Here is a 23493-nt window from a genome sequence, read left to right as displayed (position 1 = left end):
TCCCTCCAAGCCCCTCTTGGGTCGCTCAATCCCTCTGTAGGTCCTGAGCACTGGTGGTCTAGTGGCTTCTTCCCGGTGCCACAGCAGTCATTTTAAGACTGGCACCAGTATAAAAGCAATCTAAAATCACTCCTGCTTATATCGGTGTCAACCTTAAAATAGTAGCCATTTCCATTAAGCAGCAGCATCAGGAAGAGGCCATTTGAACTCCAGGGCTTGTTAAGGTACACCTGAAGAGGGCCTATGGGGAGGGGTCAGACAGTCTGAGGGACCAGATCTCTGCCAGAATGGGGCGAGGCCTGGTGGCTCAGAGGGACTCCTTTTCTGTGGCAGGCGGGAGGAGGGCATGTGCGTCTTCTGCCAGGAAAGGATGGTTGGGTATGGAAGGGTAGTTTTCAATTTTAGTTCCAGCTAGAGAATGACACGGTGGTTGTTACCCACAGCTAGCTGCAGGTAACCCGCCAAAACGGTGACCAAAAAAAAGGTCACCGCAAGATCGGGGACAAGGCCATTCACTGCTCTGTGGAGCGGTGAATGGTTAGCACGTGCGGAGAACGAGTGTTCAATCCGGCAGCCCCTTCTCTCCCGCCAGCCATGCATCTCCCTCCCTCCCTCCTTTTCCCTTACCTTCTCTTATTGAAACTGGCAATTTCTATAAGGCTATGCGCTGTATTACAGCTGGAGCCTTGAAGTTGCGTCGCGTTGCCTGCTGGGAAAGTCTCCTCTGACACAACTTCCTGTTTCCGGTTGCATCGGAAGAGACTTTTCTAGCAGGCAACCCTACACGACTTCAAAGCTCCGGCTGTAATACAGCGCATAGCCTTATACAAATTGCCAGTTTCGTCACAAGAGAAGGTAAGGGAAAGGGAGGAGGGAGGGAAATGCACGGCTGGCAGGCGGGAGGGAGCTGCTGGACCGCATGAAGGGTGCTGGGGGTGGGGGGATGAAGAGGAGAAGACGCTGAAAATGGGGATGGGACGGTGAAAGAGACAGCGGGGACGGTGACGGGGCGGTGAAGAGGATGATGGTCCGGGGACGGGGCAGTAATGGGGACAGAATTCTCTAGTTCCAGCCAAACAAATTTGTCAGCCTCTAGCTGCCACAGGGGAAGGGAGGTTTGAGGGGGCTGGGCACATAGGTTCACTTTCAGCCAAAAATGCACAAAACTTTTTGGCCAAAACTGAAATAAGCCCAAATACAGATTTTGGGCCAGTCTCGGCACTGAAGCCAAAACCAGAATTTGTTCAGCCTCTACTGGGCAGAACACAGAATCACCTTACCTGCAAGATTCTTTAGCTGGTCTAGTGTTGGAATGATAGGAGGGTCCCTTTTTTGCAAGAAAAACAAGACCATCATGGTGAGTGAGAAGTTAGTAATCCAAGCACCAGGAATGCTGCTTGTGATTCCATGCACACGAGCCCAACAACGTATACTGAACACAAGCGCCCTCACACGTGGATCAAGACTACCATAGACGTACAGCAGCTCTGAACTCCTCAATGCAATCCTACGGAGAGTGGGAAAGTATTAGAAGTTGAACAACATTTTTGTTTCTTGAATTTTTTGTCCATTATATTTTGTTCTTGAAGTTTTAGACTTAGAGGCCAATTTTATATTTGTCATTATGTTGGTTTTGTACCTATAAACTTGCAAGCAGGCCGATTTGTCAAAGAGAAAGTATCTTTTGAAAATCCAGCAACAGCCAATATCATGGGAATTCTTTACATCATATACAGTAATTTGTGTACAGTACACAGATGAAAGTATGTAAAATATGTATGCAGATTACAAAATAAAATCCTTGCTTGCTGGCCTTACCTTAAGCCCATATATTTTTCCCATATGGGGGGAGAAATAATTCTACAAGCAATGTTTTCCAAAATCTAATACGCAGAGTAAGTCTTTTGAAAATTGTCCTCTTTTAAAAAAATCTCTTGATGACAATATAGTGCCAAGAACGGAAGGAGACAGCTTTACACATCTTCGATCAAGAACTGCTAAATTTGCAGATGAATACATTTGATGATCAAATAAATATTGTGCTGTTCACAGATACTAACATAGTAAATGACATTAGATAAAGACCTATGTGGTCCATCCAGTCTGCCCAACACTTACACTCATCAGCAAGGCAACGCTGAGCCAACAATCTAGTATTTATTCATTTTACTTGCTAAGTTCCTCTACAACAGTGATCTCAAACTCAAACCCTTTGCAGGGCCACATTTTGGATTTGTAGGTACTTGGAGGGCCTCAGAAAAAATAGTTAATGTCTTATTAAAGAAAAGACAATTTTGCATGAGGTAAAACTCTTTATAGTTTATAAATCTTTCCTTTTGGCTAAGTCTTAATAATAATATTGTAATTTATAGCTAAAGAAACTGTTTTATTTTACTTTTGTGATTATGATAAACATACCGAGGGCCTCAAAATAGTACCTAGCAGGCCGAGTTTGAGACCACTGCTCTACAACATGTCCTCCCCTCTCCTCTGTTTTAGGCAAGACCTGTATTCACATGATATGAATATTGTATAAAATACGCTTACTTGCTCCCAATTCATCTTGCTATATATGGGACACAGACCACAGAAGCCACTCCGGCATTTGCCACATTATCCCAGTGCTGGAGTCACCATCAAAGCGAACTCTAGCCTGTCCCAATCTGTCTTGCCATATACGGGACAAAAGACCGTAGAAGACCATCTGGCATCAATTTCACTTCTTCACTCTGGGGCTGCATTTAAGATTCACTCCTGCACATCATATAGTTGATGATCTGATGAGTTTTGTGGTTATTTAGGGTTCTTTTGTGTCTTATCTCACACATTTCTGAACTTGGTCACGGTTTCTGCCTCCAACACCTCTATAGGAAGGGCATTCCAGGCATCCACCACCCTCTCTGTGAAAAAGTATTTCCTAGCATTACTAAGTCTATCACCCCGCAACCTCATATTATATCCTCTAGTTTTACTGCTTCTCTGTCTCTGGAAAAGATTTGTAGATTAATACCATACAAGTATTTATATATCTGTATCATATCTCCTCTAGGACACTGTGTCTCAAACTTTTTAAACTGCGGCACACTAATCTCAGGGCTGCGGCTGGAGGGCATCTTGAATTGTGCGGAAGTCAACACGATGAAATCACTTGCGTACATGATGTCATCACGTCAACATCCACGCATGTGTGGATGTTCTCCAGCCACAGCCCTGAGCCTCCTATTACCGCAAGTGGGGGATGTGCAGAAGGAGAGGTGAAGAGGGGTTGGAGCAGAGGAGCTAGCGAGGAAAGGTGCAGGATTACAGGACGTGCACCCCCCGAGAGGCACGTCCTGTAAGCAGTCCTCCTTGCCGGCATCTCCAGAGTATACATATTCAGGTATTTGAGACTCTTCTCATATGTCTCTCAACATAATAATGTCTCTCAATGGAGAGGGTCCAACCTACTGGAATAGCCGACTAAATCAATCCTCCTCAATCAGACACAGAAGATCCCACTCACTTTTCTCTCACCCATCATCCAAAGATGTCAAACGAAAAAAACTTTATGACAACCTAATAGCCTCCTAAGCAGCTAAACTGGACAGACAAATCACTACTCTGTTATCTTCGACTTCAGACTACAAAGCCTTCAGGAGAGATATTAAAACCATACTCTTCAAAAAACACATAAAACCTATCCAGCACAACCAATCCCAACCAAATATCTAACACTCTATTTACCCTTAGATCTCTCTAATACTCTTTTATCTATCAAACGTTATCTAAAACCCATAATTTCACCCTATTCTTATCTCCTAAAGACCTCCACTTCCCTTTGGTAACTCTTTATCCAATGTTTATTACCTTAAAAAATTCTATGTCATCGCTTATTCTATTCCTTTTAATTTGAATGTAATTCTTGTTTTTAGTTTGAATGTAATCTGCCTTGAACCGCAAGGTAATGGCGGAATAGAAATCACTAATGTAATAAGAATAAGAATAGCTTTACTTGGTCAGAACAATGGTCCATCTAGCCCAGTATCCCGTCTTCATGGTGTCCCTTCCAAATCACAAGTACCTGGCAAAAATCCAAATAGTAACAACATTCCATGTTACCAATCCAGGGCAAGCAGTAACTTCTCCCTTGTCTGTATCAATAGCAGACTATGAACTTTTACTCCAGGAACTTGTCTAAACTTTTTTTTTAACCAGCTATGTTGACTGCTCTTACCACATCCAATGGCAATGCGTTCCAGAGCTTAACTATTCTCCAAATGAAAAATATTTCCTATTGGTTTTAAAAGTATATCCCTGTAACTTCAGCACATGTCCACCTAGACTTTCTAATTTTTGATGGAGAAGAAAAAAAAAATAAAAATCATTCCACTGATATCATTCTACACTATTCAGGATTTTGTAGACTTCAATCACACCTCTCCTCAGCCATCTCTTTTCCAAGCTCCATCCCCTTTATCATCTCAGTTGCACTTCTTTGAACCTTTTCTAGCTCTACTATATCTTTTTTTGAGATAAGGCGACCAGATGAGGTCACATCATGGAGATACAGAGGCATTATAACATTCATAGTCTTGTTTACCATCCTTTCTCTAATAATTCCTAGCATCTTGGTTGCTTTTTTTTAGCCACTGCCGATATCATCTGGACCGCCTTAAGTTTTCTCACATCCTTAGCAAGATATTGCCTCCAGAAGTGAAAATAATATTCCAAATGGGGTCTCACAAGGGACTTGTACAGGGGTACTAGCATTTCCCTTTTTCTGCTGGCGATTGCATCAAGGAATTGTTGTCTGGTGGAAACATCTGGAAGAAGGAAAGCAATGGGCAAAACTGAAATGAGCTATTGTAAGGACAACAAACTATTTTGTAAGAAAAGCAAGTAACAATAAGAGGAAAAGGCGGCTGCTTTGATTCTCAAAAGTAGTAGCTGAGAAGGTAAAGAAAAAGAAGTCAGCTTTCATAAACTACAAAAGATTGCAGAAAGAGGAAGACAGGCAAAAATATCTAGAAAAGTTAAAAGAGGCTGGTTGAGTAGTCAGGAAAGCAAAGATACAAATGGAAGAAAAATAGCCTATATGGTAAAACAGGGGGACAAGACATTTTTTAGATATATCAGTGATAGGATGAAGTACAATAGTAGCATTATGAGACTCAAAGGTGAAGAGGAGAATATGTAGAAGTAAATAAAGATAAGGCTGATTGCTTAACAATTATTTCTGTTCTGTGTTCACAACTGAAGTGCTGGGAGCGGGACCATAGAAGACAAATGCAAATAGGGCTAGAGGTGTAGTAGACCCTGATCAATTTTCAGACAATTGTGTTTGTGAGGAGCTAGCTAAACTAAAGGTGGACAAAGCGATGAGGTTGGATAGTGTACATCCGAGGGTACTGAAGGAACTCAGGGAAGTTCTGGCGGCTCCACTGGCTAATCTTTTCAATGCTTCTCAAGAGTTGGGAATGGTATCAGAGAACTGGAGACGGGTGGATGTGGTCCTTCTCCACAAAAGTGGAAGTAAGGAAGAAGTAGGGTACTATAGGCCAGTAAGTCTGACTTCTGTGGTAAGTAAATTAATGCTGCAAGGAAAGCCATGAGGATTGGCAGCTCCTGCTTCTCAACCTGTGCTGAATCATTGTGAGGTGTTTTTTTTTTCTTTTATTGTTGTGGCTAGGTTCCTTTTCATGCTCCTAGTCACTGACAAAGTCTTTTCTGTTCTGGACAATTGTTTGAAGCTAAGAGTGAGTGGGGAGAAGTTTGCCAACACCTGGGAGGGAAGTTTGAAAGCAGTTTTGTGTGCTTTTGATGGCAAACTTAATGGACTCCTCTTTACCCAGCCCTGCTACAGTTTTCAGGCTGGAGGCTTTATTTTTGTATATGTTTGCCTGGAGAATTGGAGTGAACAAGATTATCTCTGGGAACTGTTGAAAGCTATGAACTTACCTGAGTGCTGCTGAGGAGCAGACTTGTGAGAAAAGAAAGTTGTAATATAAAGCTGCTCTGTGAAAGTGCAGGGCACTGAGAGAACTGTTTCTTGAGGAATACAAATCCTGAAGGCTATCAGAGTTTTCCTCTGGCCTTATTTTGTTTTCAGTTGGAACATTTGTTGGTTACTTTGAACTGTATGCTATTTTGACTTTTATTTTGAACAAGTAAAATTTTAACTTTTGCCATTCTATCCACTGTGTTTGAGTTTTTGATTAAGTTTTGTGAAAAAGCTGCATGGTGACTCCAGACTGGGTCACACGCTAGTGTACTTTTGTCGGTAACCACTGAGAGCGCTGTTGAGCCCCGGGCAGTGTGGTTATACTATCCACATAGCAAGTCTCAGTATCTTTTAGTCTCATAATTCCATTTGTAGTCTTTTTCCTTTCTCTAATATACCTGTAAAAGTGTTGCTGGAGATCTTCTGGCTGCTCGTTGGGTTGACCCCGACCATGGACTCCCACCCTCAAAAAACCACACGACATGTCTGGGGGAGAAAGTTTGTAGTTAACTCCCTGTACTAACAATCCAGAGCAAGATAGAAACATAGAATATGACGACAGAAAAAGGCCTTCGGCCCAACAAGTCTGCCCACTTAAATAACCCTACCCCCTAAGTTCTTCTTTGAAGTGAACCCACATGTTGATCCCATTTGTTCTTAAAGTCAGTCACGTTATTGGCCTCAACTACCTGAAGTAGAAGATCATTCCAACGGTCAACCACCCTTTCGGTGAAGAAGTACTTTCTAGTGTCACCATGATATCTCCTGCCCCTGATTTTTAGCGGATGCCCTCTTGTCGCCGTAGGTCCTGTAAGGAAAAAGATGTCTTCTTCCACCTCAATACGGCCAGTAACGTATTTGAACGTCTCTATCATGTCACCCCTCTCTCTGCATTCCTCGAGAGTGTATAGCTGCAACTTACCTAGACGTTCTTCATATGGGATATCCTTGAGTCCTGAGACCATCCTGGTGGCCAACCGTTGAACTGATTCTATTCTCAGCACATCCTTCTGATAATGTGGCCTCCAAAATTGTACACAGTATTCCAGATGTGGTCTCACCATGGACCTGTATAGCGGCATTACCACTTCGGGCTTTCGGCTGACAAAACTTCTCTGGATGCAACCCAGCATTTGTCTAGCCTTGGATGAGGCTTTCTCCACTTGATTGGCTGTCTTCATATCTTCACTAATAGTTACTCCCAGGACCCGTTCTGCAACAGTTCTAGTTAAGGTCTCACCATTCAGAGTATAGGTTCTGCATGGGTTTCCGCTACCAAGGTGCATAACTTTATACTTCTTGGCATTAAAATTCAGCTAAACACAATCCAAACACAAACTGAGAGAAAGAAATTTCAAAGACAGAAAAAGGATTCAACAATAACTAATATAAAAATAAAGAATCCCCTATAGGAAAAACATTCTCATTATAATCGCATACAAAATTGGTATACTGCATTGAAATGATCAAATTTATAAATGATTTAAACATTTTATTAATTTCATTCTTATTATCAAAATTTCATCAGAGCACATACATGTAAAAAACTAGATAAACAAGCAGCTAAAAAACATGAATAAGTGCAAATCCCAAGACAGCTAAAAGTGTTCACACTGTTCATAAGATAGATATTCAAAAAGCCACTTAGCTTGAAAGCAGTAGAGCCAGAGCAACAGGTGAACACCCAGGCCGTCCAAGAGTCAGGTGAAACAAATCCAAATCAAATCCAAGTCCAAAACGAGATAAAGTGCTGAAGTGCAGATGTAGATGCAGTAAACAATCGACAGTATCTCAATATAGTACAAAAACAAATCCAAGTCCAAAACGAGATAAAGTGCTGAAGTGCAGATTTAGATGCAGTAAACAAATGACAGTATCTCAATATAGTGCAAAAACAAATGTTTCGGTGTAGTGCAAAAACACACTCAATAAAGAGTCCATAATATTTTCCAAGCACAAGATAAAAGCCGGAAAGGCAATCAGTCTTCTCACCCTTCCTCGACACAGGCCGTGTTTCGATTATATCTTTGTCAAGAGGAAGAACTAGGCTGAAAATGAAAATATGCAGGACACCAACATAAAAACAAGTAAAAGAACAAAAATTAAACAAAATAAACCTAAGTCACAGCAATCCTACCAGGCAGAGAGTCAAAGTCGAATATCCCAGAAGCAACGCTTGACTTGCAAACGCCATCCAAACTTGATGATGACAGAGAGGAGGCGGAACATTATATAGCAAATAATAAAATAACTTTAATGCACCAAAATAAGCCTACAAACGAACATTGACAAAGTAAATCAAACAAAATAAGCATCAAACTTTAATGCGGCACCAACCACTCAACCTCTCTATTTAGACCATTAGGTATAACAGTCTGCTAAGCAAATATCAAGCGTTGCTTGTGTTAAGTAAGTAATTAAATGAGAAATATCTCCCCCTGAATTGGCAGCGAATTGTCTGAGCACACAGAACCGCAAATCGGATAAATCATGATTACACTGAACCCAATGGTCTACCAACGGGGCTTCATTTTTAAGAGTTCTAATGCAACTGAGGTGTTCAGCTATGCGTGATTTAATCGCTCTTTTGGTTTGCCCTATATAGAGCTTCTGACTTGGGCAAAAAATCCCATATACAACCTGAGTGGAATTGCAATCCGTTCTATGTTGGAGAGTGACCTGTATATTAACATTAGGAATAAGAACCCTGTCAGTGCTCATTGAATGTTGACAATACCTGCAGTGTCCGCAGGGGGTATGACTAATTTCATTACTAATAGAGCTACCAAAAGAACCATGATGTTTTAAACGTTCGCCTACATTTTTTCCCCGTTTAAAGGCAAATCTGGGTTTATTACTAAATTCAGAGTGATAGTTCAATAGATGCCAATGGTGGCCAATAATATTCTGTACTTGGGCGGACAAAGGAGAAAACGGTAAAACACAAGTCATCCTACAATTCGATGTGTCACTCGGAGTAGTAGGATGAAATAGCCACTGACGTTCAGCATGAAAAGCACGCTTGACAGCTCGTCTTATTACTCCGGTAGGATAGCCACGCTGTCTAAATCTTAGTGACATCATATGGCTTTGGAATTTGAAATCACTGTTAGATGAACATAGGCGCTTAAGCCTCAACATTTGACCCACAGGTATGCTATCACGCAAAGATCTAGGATGGTAACTGCTATAATGCAACATAGTATTGGTATTAATGGGTTTCCGAAAGATAAACGTATCAAACTGCCCATCACAATAATGTAACTGAATGTCCAAAAAATTAATGGATGTGAGATGATAAGACATCGTAAATTGAATGTTAGGGTCACATCGATTGAGATACACCAGAAATCTATCCAAGTCAGTTAAAGAACCCCCCCAGACAATGAAAATATTGTCGATATACCTTTTCCAACAGAGAACATGGGAAAAAAATGCAGATGTATAAACAAAAGATTCCTCAAACAGGGCCATGAAAAGGCAAGCGATAGAAGGGGCAACAGTAGCCCCCATCGCAACACCCTTCTTCTGAAGAAAAAACTGCTGATTGAATCTAAAATAATTTTTGTTGACAACAAATTCAGCCATAGATAAGATCAAATCCAGTCGATTACCAACTTGATCTGATTCAGCTAATACCTTTCTGATAGTAAACATGGCCTTTGTTTGAGGAATACTGGTGTAAAGGGACGTAATGTCCATAGTGACTAGAAAAATTGAATCCCTTTTATCAAAGGGTATCTTCAACTTAGAAATCTGTAGAATAAAATCCGAAGAATCCCGTACATAGGAAAGAATCTTAGACACAAAAGGTGAAAGAAAAAAAATCAACAAATTGAGACAACGGTTCAAATAAAGAGTTTCTACACGATACAATCAGACGACCTGTAGGGTTAATTAAAGACTTATGTATCTTAGGAAGAAAATAGATGTGTGGAATAACCGGAAACTGATGATATAAATATTTAAACTCCTTAGAAGATAACAACCCTTCTTGATGAGCTTGAGATAACATAACAAACACTTCTTGTTGGAACCCTGCGGTAAGATCATCGGCTAAACAGGTATAAATGTCAGTGTCGGTAATTGGCGAGTTGCTTCCGCCACATACATTGCATTATCAAGAATAACTACACCACCACCTTTATCAGCTGAAGTGACAACAATCAACGTGTCCCGGGCCAAAGCCTTAACCGCCAGATTCTGTTTACGAGTTAAATTAAAGGGCAACTTCCTTTTCTCAAACTGAAGCAAGTCAACATCCTGTTCTTTTACTTGTTTTTATGTTGGCGTCCTGCATATTTTCATTTTCAGCCTAGTTCTTCCTCTTGACAAAGATATAATCGAAACATGGCCTGTGTCGAGGAAGGGTGAGAAGACTGATTGCCTTTCCGGCTTTTATCTTGTGCTTGGAAAATATCGTGGACTCTTTATTGAGTGTGTTTTTGCACTACACTGAAACATTTGTTTTTGCACTATATTGAGATACTGTTGTTTGTTTACTGCATCTACATCTGCACTTCAGCACTTTATCTCGTTTTGGACTTGGATTTGATTTGGATTTGTTTCACCTGACTCTTGGACAGCCTGGGTGTTCACCTGTTGCTCTGGCTCTACTGCTTTCAAGCTAAGTGACTTTTTGAATATCTAGCTTATGAACAGTGTGAACACTTTTAGCTGTCTTGGGATTTACACTTATTCATGTTTTTTAGCTTCTTGTTTATCTAGTTTTTTACATTTATGTACTCTGATGAAATTTTGATAATAAGAATGAAATTAATAAATGTTTAAATCATTTATAAATCAGATCATTTCAATGCAGTATACCAATTTTGTATGCGATTAAAATTCAACTGCCAAATAGTAGACCAGTGCTCCAGTAAAAATATGTCCTGTGTCATAGTTTCGGGCACGGTACCTCTGCCCACTATGTTGCATAATTTAGCATCATCGGCAAATAATGCAATTTTACCCCGAAGTCCCTGAGGCAGATCTCGTATGAAGATATTAAATAGGATTGGATCCATGTCCGAGCCCTACGGTACTCCACTGTGCACTTCCAACTTTTCAGAGGGAGTACCGTTTACCACCATCCTTTGATGTCTGCCACTGAGCCAGTCTTTAACCCATGCAGTTAATATTTCTCCTAGCCCCAACGAACTCATCTTGTTCAAAAGTCTATGGTGTGGGACGCTATCAAAAGCCTTACTAAAGTCCAGATACACTACATCTAGGGACTCTCCCTTATCTAGTTTTTTTGTTACCCAGTCAAAGAAGCTGATCAGGTTGGATTGGCAGGATCTCCCCCTTGTAAATCCATACTCAGTCTCTCATCATCCAGAACTGTGACTAATTTGTGTTTAATCAATGTTTCCATAAGTTTACACAATATTGACGTGAGACTTACCGGTCTGTAATTTGCAGTCTCTAACCTGCATCTCTTTTTGTGGAGCAGAATGACGTTAGCTGTTTTCCAGTCTAATGGAACTTTTCCTGTGCTCAGAGAAAGATTGAAGAGTGTGGCTAATGGCTCTGCCAGGACATCTCTCAATTCCCTAAGCACTCTGAGGTGCAATTTATCCGGTCCCATGGCTTTATTCACTTTGAACCTTGACAATTCTTGGTAGATGCTACTGGTGGAAAATTCAAAATTCCTGAATGGGTCTACTGAGCTCTCCCTTGTTTGCAGCTGTGGACCGGATCCCGGTGCCTCACAGGTAAAGACTGAGCAGAAGTATTTGTTCAGTAGTTCAGCTTTATCGGAGTCCAATTCTGCAAAGTTGCCATCTTACTCTCCCAACAGGCTTTAATGTAGAGTCTCTTTACAGTCCTCGAACTGCAGCAAGGCCGTATATAACGCCGATACCGAGGTATTAGACAGTTCTACCGTTGTGAAAAAGTCTTGCAGATGCTGTCCGATGGGGTACCCCAATGGGGTCTGTGGCAGGGATAATATATAATGTTTATCCTGGCAATACGCAAAAGTATTACTCCAACAATTTCCCAATTGGTCCCTTAGGGTAGCTAGCAAGAGGCCTCAGTCTACCTGCAGAATCTAATAGACGTTCCACCAAAGAAAAGTCCCTCTTCCTCCCAGTGCGAGAAATTAACATTATCTATTCCAGGTTCAAACCTCGGATTTCCCCGGAAAGATAACGGATTGGTGACTCTAGGGTACTAGAGTGTACACTAGGGTGTACTAGCATCCTCCACCCTTCGTGTAATGAAACAACACACTACTTCTCAAATCCAACATAGATCCCTTCTCAACAGATGTAATAAAGCGTGAGGTGAATAAGGAGCATAGAGAGCTGACTCAAGGGAAGTAGGAGTATACTGTTCTTCCCCCCCAACAGTCAATCCTTTAAATACCTCTCCAATCCTAGATATAAAAGGTTTGAATATTTTGTATGGCTGTACTTCAACTTTTAAATTTAAATTAAACAAAGAAAAAAACTAAATTTTTGGTTTTTAGTCATTCCTTCAATACACTTAGGGCTCCTTTTACTAAGCTGTGATAGCGGTTTTAGTGCGCGCTTAGCGCGTGCAGAATTGCTATGTGCGCTAGACGCTAACGCCAGCATTGAGCTGGCGTTAGTTCTAGCCGTGTAGTGCGGGTTTAGCACGTGCTAAAAACACTATCGCAGCTTAGTAAAAGGAGCCATAAGAATTGATAGTTTAAACCAGTGGTACCCAAACCCTGTCCTGGGGGACCCCCCAGCCAGTCGGGTTTTCAAGATATCCCTAATGAATATGCATGAGAGAGATTTGCATATAATGGAAGCGACAGGTATGCAAATCTCTCTCATGCATATTCATTAGGGATATCTTGAAAACCCGACTGGCTGGGGGTCCCCCAGGACAGGGTTTGGGAACCACTGGTTTAAACACTGATGGTGCTACATTTTCATTGGAGGCCAGTTTAAGGATTTTAGGGTCATTCTTGATTCTGGACTAACATTTGGGCCTCAGGTACAAGCAGTATCAACTAAGGTGTTTAGAGTTTTATGGAACTTAAGATGGATTAGGTCCAACTTTACTACTGATATATTTAGATTGTACAAACATTGGTTTCATCTTATGTTGATAACTGTAACAACATCATCGTATATAGGTTGTGATTCTGAAAAGCCTACAAACTTTATTAAACACTGCAGATCGATTGATCTTTAAAGTTTCCAAGTTTAAAAGAGTTACCCCTTTACTGCAAAAATTACATTGGCTACCAACAGAATCACATATCATCTTTAAATTATGTTCTTTTGTTTGTTTGTTTTTTAACTTCTGTGTGGCAGTGCTCCTAGCTACATGTCCGCTCTTATTATTTTGCTGAATAGAAATTCAAGGCCATCTGCAAGAGAATTTCTAATATTACACTACCCAAATATTACAAAAATAGTTTACAAAAAGATGCTTTTGGCACTTTTTCCCTATCAAGCTGCAACTAGATGGAATGTGCTGCAAGTCTGATCAGAGACACCAGCTGAGTTATAAAACTTATAGAAAGTTATTGAAGACAATTGTTTAAAGGTTTTGTTAACTTTAAATAACTCTAGTTTTTCTATAAGCAATGCTCCATATTTGTAACATTTTTGTATTTTTCCGAGTATGCTCAGCCTCTTAGAATTTGTTAGCCACATTGAACCTCCTCTGGGAGGATAGTATGGGATATAAATGATATAATGTAATATAAAGACTCCTAGTAAACAAAGCATGATAAAAAAAACCATACTAGCCTTCTTACCTGTTATTTGCTGTTAGATCACACTGAAAACCTGCAGGCTGGTGGGAAAACCGCACCAAGGGGCAGCGGGCATTCAGGATATTCTGCACACTGGTGCACCCTGGTCCAAAGTTTTCGAGGCATTTACCAATTACAGAGAGAATTCTCTGAGTGGCCACTCTTCCTGAGGGAACACACTTCATCTGATACTCTATGGAAAAGGCACCTGAAGCCTAGTGCAGAGAGAGACAGGCAAAGAGACATAAAGGTAAGATCTTTGCATGATCAGGCAGCAGTGCAAAACAGTGGAAAGGATTTTTTCCTACACAAGTCTTATGCATCTCTAGAATAATTCTGTTTAAACCAGTGACATTAAAACATTTTCCTGTGAGCTAAAAGGAAATGAAGGACCACATCCACTATAAAATTTTTCTATTTTGTGTCAATGTGAAAAATGCTCAATATATCTGGTCCTCAGATCCTCATTTATCATTATTATTCTGACTAGTCTTTAAGCCCGTTACATTAATGGGTGCTAGAATAGATGTGTCTGTCTGTCTGTCTTTCTTTCTCTCTCCTTGGCCGCTATATGTCTTTCTTTCTTTCTGTCTGTCTCTTTCCTCGGCTGTCCACCTCCACCCCTTTCCTGCTCCCCCTGTCCAGCAGTAGCCCTTCTCCCCAGCAATAGCCCTTCCCCCTTCCTTTTACCGCCCCCCGTTTCCAGCAGCACCCCTTTCCAGCAGCAGTCCTTCTCCCTTCATTTTACCTCCCCCCCGTCCAGCACTTCTTCCCTGCTCCCCCTGTCCATCAATACCTGTCCAGCAGCACCCCTTCCCTGCTACCCTTGTCCAGCAGTAGCCCTTCTACCTTCCTTTTACCTCCCTCCTGTCCAGCAGCACCCCTTCACTGCTCCCCCTGTCCAGCAGCACCCCTTCCCTGCTCTCCCTGTCCAGCAGCAGCCCTTCTCCCTTCGTTTAACCTCCCCCTGTCCAGCAGCACCTCTTCCCTGCTCCCCCTGTCCATCAATACCTGCTACCCTTGTCCAGCAGTAGCCCTTCTACCTTCCTTTTACCTCCCCCCTGTCCAGAAGCACCCCTTCCTTGCTCTCCCTGTCCAGCAGCAGCCCTTCTCCCTTCGTTTAACCTCCCCCTGTCTAGCAGCACCCCTTCCCTGCTCCTCCTGTCAAGTAGTACCCCTTCTCCTTTCCCTGCTCCCCCTGTCCAGCATCAGCTAGCCCAGGCAGCCTCGGGGCTTTTGCTAGGCCGGGCCACCTTGCATTATCAAAGTGGGCCGGCCTAGCAAATGCCCCATAGCTGCAAGATGAATCTGCAGTTGCTGCGTTTGCTTGTCTGGGGGTGAGAAGAGGCGTCGCGGCAGCGCAGGAAGTCAGCCGGCATCGGAGATCGGGGCAGAAGGCAGGCAGTGTGCATGTGCGGCACGGAAGCACACATCATGGCAGCAAGGATCATGGCATCGTAAGTCCGCATGCGCGCTTAGGGTTTTATTATAGAGGATTATATTTCATGTATCAGGAACAGTGAACATCAAACTTTTTAAAAAGAGCTCTAATTTAGCCATTCCCACCCTATGGATCGGGGTACTTTCCTAATCAGGATTCCATGAATCCACTGCAGAGATGCATGAAAATGACTAAAAGCACATACATTTGATGAACATATTTATGAGATTTTTAAAAACAAGGTTGCACCACACTTCACTTAGAACTCTTCACAATACAAAAGGTGGTGGGATTGGCTCTAAAGTTGGTTTTCTCCTCCATGTAACTGCTAGGGATGTTGTGGAGCTAGTACCCACAGCTTGGGAGGGAGAAACTTAAAGTTAATCACTTAAAGATAACACCTGGTGGTAGGGCTCAAGATACAGGACCATCACTCCAATAATCACGCTTGCTACAACGAAGAGAGAGATGATATAAAAGAAGGGAAAAAAACCCCTGAGGCAGTTCTTAACGAAGGCTATAAGCTGACAATTTCAGTTTTGGTGCCAAACAACAACCTGAAATCCAAATTCAAGTTTCCAAGTTTATTAGTTTTTAATATCCCGACTATCAAACAAATGTCTGGCCGGTTAACAATAAAATTTAAAAGGAAGATTAAAAATAGTAAAAAGTGAGTAGAAATATCTAAGTTGAACATAAATGACAAAGACTAGACAAACTAGAAAGTGAGGATAATAGGGGAGGAGGGGGAAATAGTTACATTATTTAGATGAAAAGGAGAAAGTGGATAGAACGTAGGGGTAAGGGCACGTTGTACTAGCAAATATTTGCTTGAAAAAAGAAGGAAGAAATAAAAGAGAAAGAAAGGAAGAAAGGAAGAGGGTGAAAAAAAAAAAAAAAGAGAAAAAGGAAGAAAGATGAGGATCTAGGTTAGGTTGAATGCATCCTGAAATAAGAAAGTCTTTAGGTTAGTCTTGAATTTGGCTAATTGTTGTTCGTCGCGGAGGTATTGTGGCAGAGAGTTCCATAGTGTAGGAGTGGTTACTGCAAAGTTTGTTTTACGGGTATAGTAGAAGTCTTTTAGGGAAGGGATGAAGAGAGGTTTTTGATCAGATGATCTTAAAGTTCAAGGGGAACATTGAGGTATAAGGAGTTTGTCAAGGAACGATGGTTGGTGAGAAAGTTTTATTTTAAAAGAAAGTAAGATGATTTTATAGGTGATGCGATGGGTAATAGGAAGCCAGTGAGCTTCTTTTAGAAGCGGAGTAACATGGTCGAATCTACCTTTTTTGTAGATAAGTTTTATTGCAGTGTTTTGTATTAATTGGAGACGTTGTAGTTCTTTTTGGGGAAGGCCGTTGAGAAGAGAGTTACAATAATCTAGATGGGAAATTACTAAAGAATGAATTAGAATGTTAATTGAGTCAGTATCCAGGATAGAAATTAGTGATCGAATAATGCGGAGTTTGAAGAAGCAGACTTTTACAACTGAACTAATATGATCATGGAAAGCAAGATCTCGATCAAAGATGACACCTAGTAGTTTAATTTTAGTTTCCATGTGTAGTGGAATAGACTTAATAGAGATAGTTCCCAATAAAGATTCAGATGTTTTGATTGGAAGTAGGAGCCCACAGGATTTATCGATATTGAGTGAGAGTTTGTTTAAATAGAGCCAGTCATTTATGTTATCCAATTTATTGTTTATGTCTTTTATGTCTGAGATGTTGGAAGTATTAATTGGGTGGAGGAGTTGTATATCGTCTGCATAGGCAAAGATTGTAAATCCTATAGATTTCAGTTGTTTTGACTTCAGCTGAAAATGCAGACTTTTTTTACTTAAACTATACTGTGTCCCTGAAATTAGTGAAGTCCCTCCATCCTCTCCTAAACAAGAGCAGTTCTTCTCCATCCCCACCCCCACCCCCCAGCATGAAAAACAGGGATGCAAAAGATTGAGATATCTACCAACTCATGTAAGTTGTAAGTTATATAAAATTATGTGATTATTATTGCCATTATTATGCAGGAAGTTATGCATTTGCATAAGGAGAAATTAGGTTCTTACTGCTAATTTTCTTTCTTTTAGTCTCTCCAGACCAGCGCAGAAACTGAAGGGTAATAGCTCACCATGACCAGCAGGTGAAGACTGAGACACAAACTTTTGACTGCAGTACAAGTAGGCTGTGCAGTCCCAAGTACAATCAATCTGACAAACAGCCAAGCAGAACTAATAAAACTAAGCAGCAACACCCCCAGAAGGAGAACTGGAACTAACATAGAGAAATACTGTTGGATACTGAATAGAATAAGAACCTTCAAAAAACATCCCCAGGGTTTGCCAGCTACGCCAGACAAACCAAACGCCGCTGTTCTTTCTCTCTTATTTTTTTTTATGTTCATGTATTATCAATCTCCCCAAACTTCCAAAAAAAAGACACTGCAGAAAAAAAGCACTCTTCGCACAACAATCCGAACAAGAGACTAAAAGCAAGAAAATTAGCAGCTAAGAACCTATTTCTTCTTCTTCTTTATCATCTCTCCAGACCAGCACAGAAACTGATGGGACATACCAAATCAGTACCCATCATGGGTGGACCCCACAAAGGGCCGCCACAAGAACATACTCCTCGAACACCATGTTCCGACACACCTGAACGTCCATACGGTAATGTCGCACAAAAGAATGGAGAGAAGACCAACTGCAGCTTTACAGATATCTACTGGAGGAACAAGAGAAGATTCTGCTCAAGAAGCTGCTGACCCCGAGTGGAATGAGCTCTAAGAAATTCCAGAACAGGCTTCTTCTGAAGAAGGTACACAGAAGCGATAGCCTCCTTGATCCATTGTACAATGTTAGTCTTACGAGGGCCCGCTAAAAGGTCAAAAAGACGATCCGATTTCCAGAACTCCTGCGTTTGCTGAACATAAGAGCGAAGGACCTTTGGGATAGGATACAGACCAGCCACAGAGCACGCAAAACAAAAGGGCATCTTCAGCGCTTTCCACTGCGCAAGCACAATATCCTGAATATCTTGATAGGAAAACAGCGGGATGCTGAGCGGATCCCCTGAAGCTGAGGGTCCACCACACATGGGGGCTCCTTCGTGTCTTCCTCGAAATGTAACACCTGAAGAATAAGCTCCTGAAGCTCTTCCCATAGAAAGATGCGTACCACCGACGCATCCTCGCCAGCTGACAGAACCGAAAAACCGCCGCCAGCAGCATCCATCCCCTATAGAGGATCCTGGAGTTTTCCCAAAGGGTCCAGGTTCTCATCAAGAGAAAACTGTTCCCCATAGAAAAAATTATCATCCCAAGAAGTGACATTCAGGACTGTCCGTACTTCCACGCTTTTTATTTTGATGGCCTGTACCATCTATATGATTAACCTCAGTGTGCTTACTTAGTACAGCCTAAAACAAGAGCTAGCAACTGGAAAGGTGCCATCTTTCTCCTCTAGTCCCCATAATAAGCTGCATGGAAGAGACTGGCTAGAACAGAAAATGAAAAAAAAATGACGCGCAAACTACTGTGAAAGGGCAGGCTATTCCAAATGCCACCATTCCCAAAGCAGAGCAATGTTAAGAACTACTCCAAGCACTCACCCTTGCACAAAGGCCCAGATTTTATAAACCGCGCTGAAGTTAGGCACCTAACTTGATTATTCAATTAGGCTTAATTGGCACAGTTAACTGAAAAGTGCCATTATGCTAAATTTCGAACAGCAATGATCTCCGTGGTGGGAGTGCAACTGTGGAACCACCTCCTTGGCATCCAGAGAACCTGTTCTGACCGATTAATGTTCAGGAAAATGTTAAAGAGTGAACTACATGTTGAGGCCTTTCTCCGAGTCTGTGTTGTAAAGTTAGCCAGGATATTTTGAATAGTGATCATGATGATTTAATTTAGTGCAGATTGGTACATATTGCTTCTCTATTTCTTGAGGGGTTATGCTAATATGTGATTGTACTGTAACTGAAAATGTTTTTATGTATTCTGTCTTGAACTATTGTGAATGTTTTACTGTTAACCGCTTAGGGACAGGCGGTCTAGAAGTTTTAGAAATAAATAAGTAATTTTAAAACAATTAATTAGCTGGTAGGTGCCTAACCTGGCAAGTGCCTACCACTTTGAGCTAGGCATCTACTCTGAGGCACCTTCCACAAAGTAGGTGTGGTTGGGAAGGATTCTGGATGGATTCTGCGCATGGTTTGACCTAGGCACACTCATTTAGGCCAAGAAAACCCTGGCATAAATGAGTGCAACTAAGGTTTCAACGTCTACTGGTGCCTAAGACCGCTTAGGCACTGCTAGATGCGACAATATAAACAGCGCCTAGCAGATGATTGACATTTAATAATAACTAATAACTTTATTTTTTGCATACCGCAATACCAGAAGCAGTTCAGAGCGGTTTATAGAGGAAGAAACAGTACATAGACAGCGAAGTTACAGAGAGTATTGTCAATTACATTAGAGAGTCGAGAATGGTTAGGGTAAGATCAGAAATAGGTCGGATATGCAATAAGTATATCAGTGGTACAATAAGGCAGGGGGGAGTCAGAGAAATTTGTCAAAAGAGATAGGTTTTGATTGATTTCCTGGTAGGAGGGTGTATTTGAAATGAGGGTGGTTAGACATTTATTCAATTTGCCAGCTTGGAATGACAGTGTTCTATCAAGGAATCTCTTGTAGATACAACCCTTCAGGGAGGGGAAGGCAAACAGATAGGTATTACGTGTGCGGGAGGTACCTGGAAGTACAAAATGGTGCGACAGGTAGATCGGGGATGAACCTGCTATGGTTTTATGCTCTTCGGCGCCATTTACAGAATCAGAGCCAAAGTGTCCTGTTGGAAGTAGCAATTTATATTTTATGGAAACTACAGTACTCCCCTGATATTCACGAGGGTTCCGTTTCAGGAACCCCTGCGAATGTTGAAAAACCGCGAATATGGTTTTTAGCAGGGGAGAGAGGAGAGGGCAGCTGGAGCACCGGCGAGTGAAGGAAATCACTTGCGGTATGCTCCAACCACCTCTTCCTGTACTAAAGTCGAGCCTCACCAATCAGAAGCTGCTTTGATACGCAGCTCCTGATTGGTGAGGCCCAACTTTAGTACAGGCGAATGATTTCTGGCTGCCCTCTCCTGCCCGGTCATTCGCCATCCTATGTACATCTGCAACACTGGTCCTTATAGATTTTTCTATTACAAAACACTGGGGAACTAAATATGAACAAATCTTTCCTCTTACCTTCTTCGTACCGCTACTTTCAACAGCATCAAGATCCAAAAACATGTCTAAATCACACCCCAACTTTCCAAAGGTGTTCACTGAAGAGCCAAAAGATTTCACGTCTGACTCTGGAAAGTATGCTGTGACAAGATCCTTAATCAGAGAACAGACAAGAAAACGGAGCCTCAGGTTTTCATCTGTCAGCTGGTGCTCCTCCAACAGGATGTACAGTTGCTGCTCTACCTAGTAAACAAAATGCCAGAGTCCAAAGGTTAAATGCCAAAGGCAAAGGTTAAAAAAAATAAACAGTTTGTTACTTTTTAAGCAATTAAGTCGTATTTTGAATAGACTTCAATTGTATACTGCCCTACCTGTTTAGGTTCTATACACTGTTTTGGGTGGGTGGGGGGGTCTTGGGGGGTTCTGGGATGGGATACTAATGCCTTGGTGTCCCTATGGGGATATGAGAGTACAATCCTCCATAGTGGGTTGATACTGTTGTAACAAGAAACCAATTGGACTTGTGATTTCGCTTTTGCATTGTTGCTCTGTTTTCTAATAAAAAGATTTAAACAAACAATTACCATAAATAACAGATTTATCCTTAATCACTTTCAAATATAATTCAGATGAAATAACCTGTCAATTATTCCTTTCATTCTTGTTGAAATTTTATTGCTGTTACATAGCAACATAGTAAACGTCAGCAGATAAAGACGTGCACAGTCCATCCAGTTTGCCAGCAAAGTGGCCAGGCTTGAACCCAGCACTCTGCACAGGTTCCACTTCTTCAAGATTAAACACTGGTATTTAATCTTTCTCTCTCCCTGCCAACTTTGGGACTGTAGAAGTCTGCCTGGCACTAGTCAAACTTATAGTAGTAACATGTTAGCACGTAGTAACTGTTACACACGCCAGATGATCATCATTTGTGTTTTGACTTCTCCAAAGAGCAAATGATGGCTGCTAAAATGTAGATGTTTAACCTCAAGACTCATTATGCTTTTCAACTGCTCCATTTTCTGCCAAGTTACTTCAATGCAGTGACCTATTGCTGCAGCGATACTGTGCGATCGAGAAACCACACAGAACTGCTTCCAACAATGCTCTTGGCATATATGCAATGTAACCATAAGAGAAAAAGCTAGTATTTTTCGTTAGACTTTTCTACTTTGGCAGACCAGAGGTTTGTCTTAGCCCCATGGCTCTGACATGGTCGGAGTATATTGCACAGAACTGCAGATGGGTGGCCTCTTAATACAAGCACTTTTTTTTTAAGGTGATGCTCAACAATACACTTTGAATTTAAAGGATATTTAAGCACCTGTTTGAATACTGGCAACTCCTGAGACAAATTGGAAGTACAGTAAGACTATATATCCTGGCTCTCTATTGAGCTTTGGGTAGGAAAGAATAGAGCAAGGTCTTGCAGGTGAAAGAACAACATTCACAAACCAGGTAATGGGGTATAAAAATGAGCAAGCAGTGATTGTACTTACACTTTCAGCAAGGCAGAGCTTTTGGATCAGCTCATTGATGGGGATGGTAGACTGCTTCTGTAACTGAATGGACGGCTTGCTGCCAGACACTTGCAGGGCACTGGTCAACTTTAAAGTAAAGAGTCTTGACTTAAATGGAACTGCGCTTTCATTGTTGCTGCTGGGGATATTGGCTTGGGCTTGAAGTAATTCAATGCTTTCTTTTTCTGAAAATTCAACCACTGCATGTGTGCCCTGGAAAAAAGAAAGCAGTACAAACTCAACATTATATATGAAACCTTAGCCTAGCACAGGCATTACACAACTTTAGTAACTACAGTCATAAAGCATGCATGAGCAAATAACAGCAGTTGTCAACTGCACTGAATGATGAGGTAGATATAATAAGCATCTCAGAGACTTCCTAAGATCTCACCATGAAGCCACCTTCTTGGCTCCTTCTTCTCTTACTCTGCTCATTTACCAACACTACTCTCTGCCTGAAACCTCTCCCCCCCCCCCCCCCCATCTACTAGACTCCATAAATATCAGTAATACCTGCCCTGGCCTCAGAATCCCCACGCTAGTGCGTATCAGAAATCACCCCTTAAAAAAACCCCAAAAAAACCCTGAGGAGTTAACTACTCCTCTTTAAAGCCCGTCCCTCCTGCCAATCTTCCCAGCCTCACCTCTGACTCTCTCACCCCAGTCCCAACTCTCTATTGTAATGCCAGATCACCTTTCAACAAGACCCAAATACTAAAGGACCTACTTGGGGACTCCGATCCTGGATTCCTGTGCATCACAGAATCATGGATCGAAAAAGACGATTTATTCACACAAAACGAACTCTGCTCCCACGGTTACCATGGCCTCTTCTCTCCCAGAATAAACCGAAAAGGAGGAGGCCTGGCACTCCTCTACAAATCTTTCTTCGACGTTCAGCTCCTCGAAAAGGGTAGCTACACTTCACTAGAATATATGTTAGCCTCAGTCAAAGACGAACTCCACCCCTACCCATTAGGTATCTTGCTACTATAACGGCCATCAACCCTCTGGAATAAATCCTCCAAACTCGTTCTTGAGACCATTACAAGCGCCTTCCTAAAATTTCACAGCCTACTGATCATTGGCGATATTAATCTCCACCTCGATGACAACACCAGCAAGGATGCAACCGAATTCAACAACTTCCTCACTTCTCTAGGTTTCCCCTCTCCTCCCCAACCCATGAAAAGGGGCACACGCTAGACCTAACCGAGCACAAAACCTCAGCCAAAGATGCCCGTTGGGAACATGTCCCTTGGTCCGATCACTTTTTAGGTTCTTTCTGCCTCCCCATCTTCATGTCCCACCTTGGATCTCCACCATGTGCCACAAACTCTATCACCTACCGCAAAAAAATTGTGAGCGAACTGTTCTGGACCCAATTCCTCAACCAACTTCCCTCTCGTCCTAAGCCTGCTGACCCAGAATTCAACTGGCGCAACTGGGTAAACCTTTCCGAGACTACCTACTGTGCTCTTGCCCCTTTATCTATTAAATCTATCTCCTACTCCCGTAAGGCCCCCTGTTATCTTCCATACCACAGAAAACTGAAACAGAAATGTCAAACA

The 23493-nt window shown here is 41.7% G+C and overlaps 1 protein-coding gene across 1 annotated transcript in view; it reads right to left on the bottom strand.

Moving 5' to 3' along the window:
* MTPAP (mitochondrial poly(A) polymerase) overlaps nucleotides 1–23493 on the bottom strand; it is a 73748-nt gene that overhangs the window by 30571 nt on the left and 19684 nt on the right. Inside the window, exons 3-6 of the mRNA XM_033931450.1 lie at nucleotides 21899–22132; nucleotides 20418–20642; nucleotides 13725–13936; nucleotides 1281–1507 (exon numbers count right to left, since the gene is read on the bottom strand). Coding sequence (XP_033787341.1) covers nucleotides 1281–1507; nucleotides 13725–13936; nucleotides 20418–20642; nucleotides 21899–22132 — 898 coding nt within the window. The remainder of the gene's footprint in view (nucleotides 1–1280; nucleotides 1508–13724; nucleotides 13937–20417; nucleotides 20643–21898; nucleotides 22133–23493) is intronic.

The sequence above is a fragment of the Geotrypetes seraphini genome, chromosome 2 (genome assembly GCF_902459505.1).
Source record: "Geotrypetes seraphini chromosome 2, aGeoSer1.1, whole genome shotgun sequence".
In the NCBI taxonomy this organism is placed as follows: Eukaryota; Metazoa; Chordata; class Amphibia; order Gymnophiona; family Dermophiidae; genus Geotrypetes; species Geotrypetes seraphini.
The sequence above is the reverse complement of the archived record's forward strand: the minus strand, read 5'-3'. Positions and strand labels throughout refer to the sequence as shown.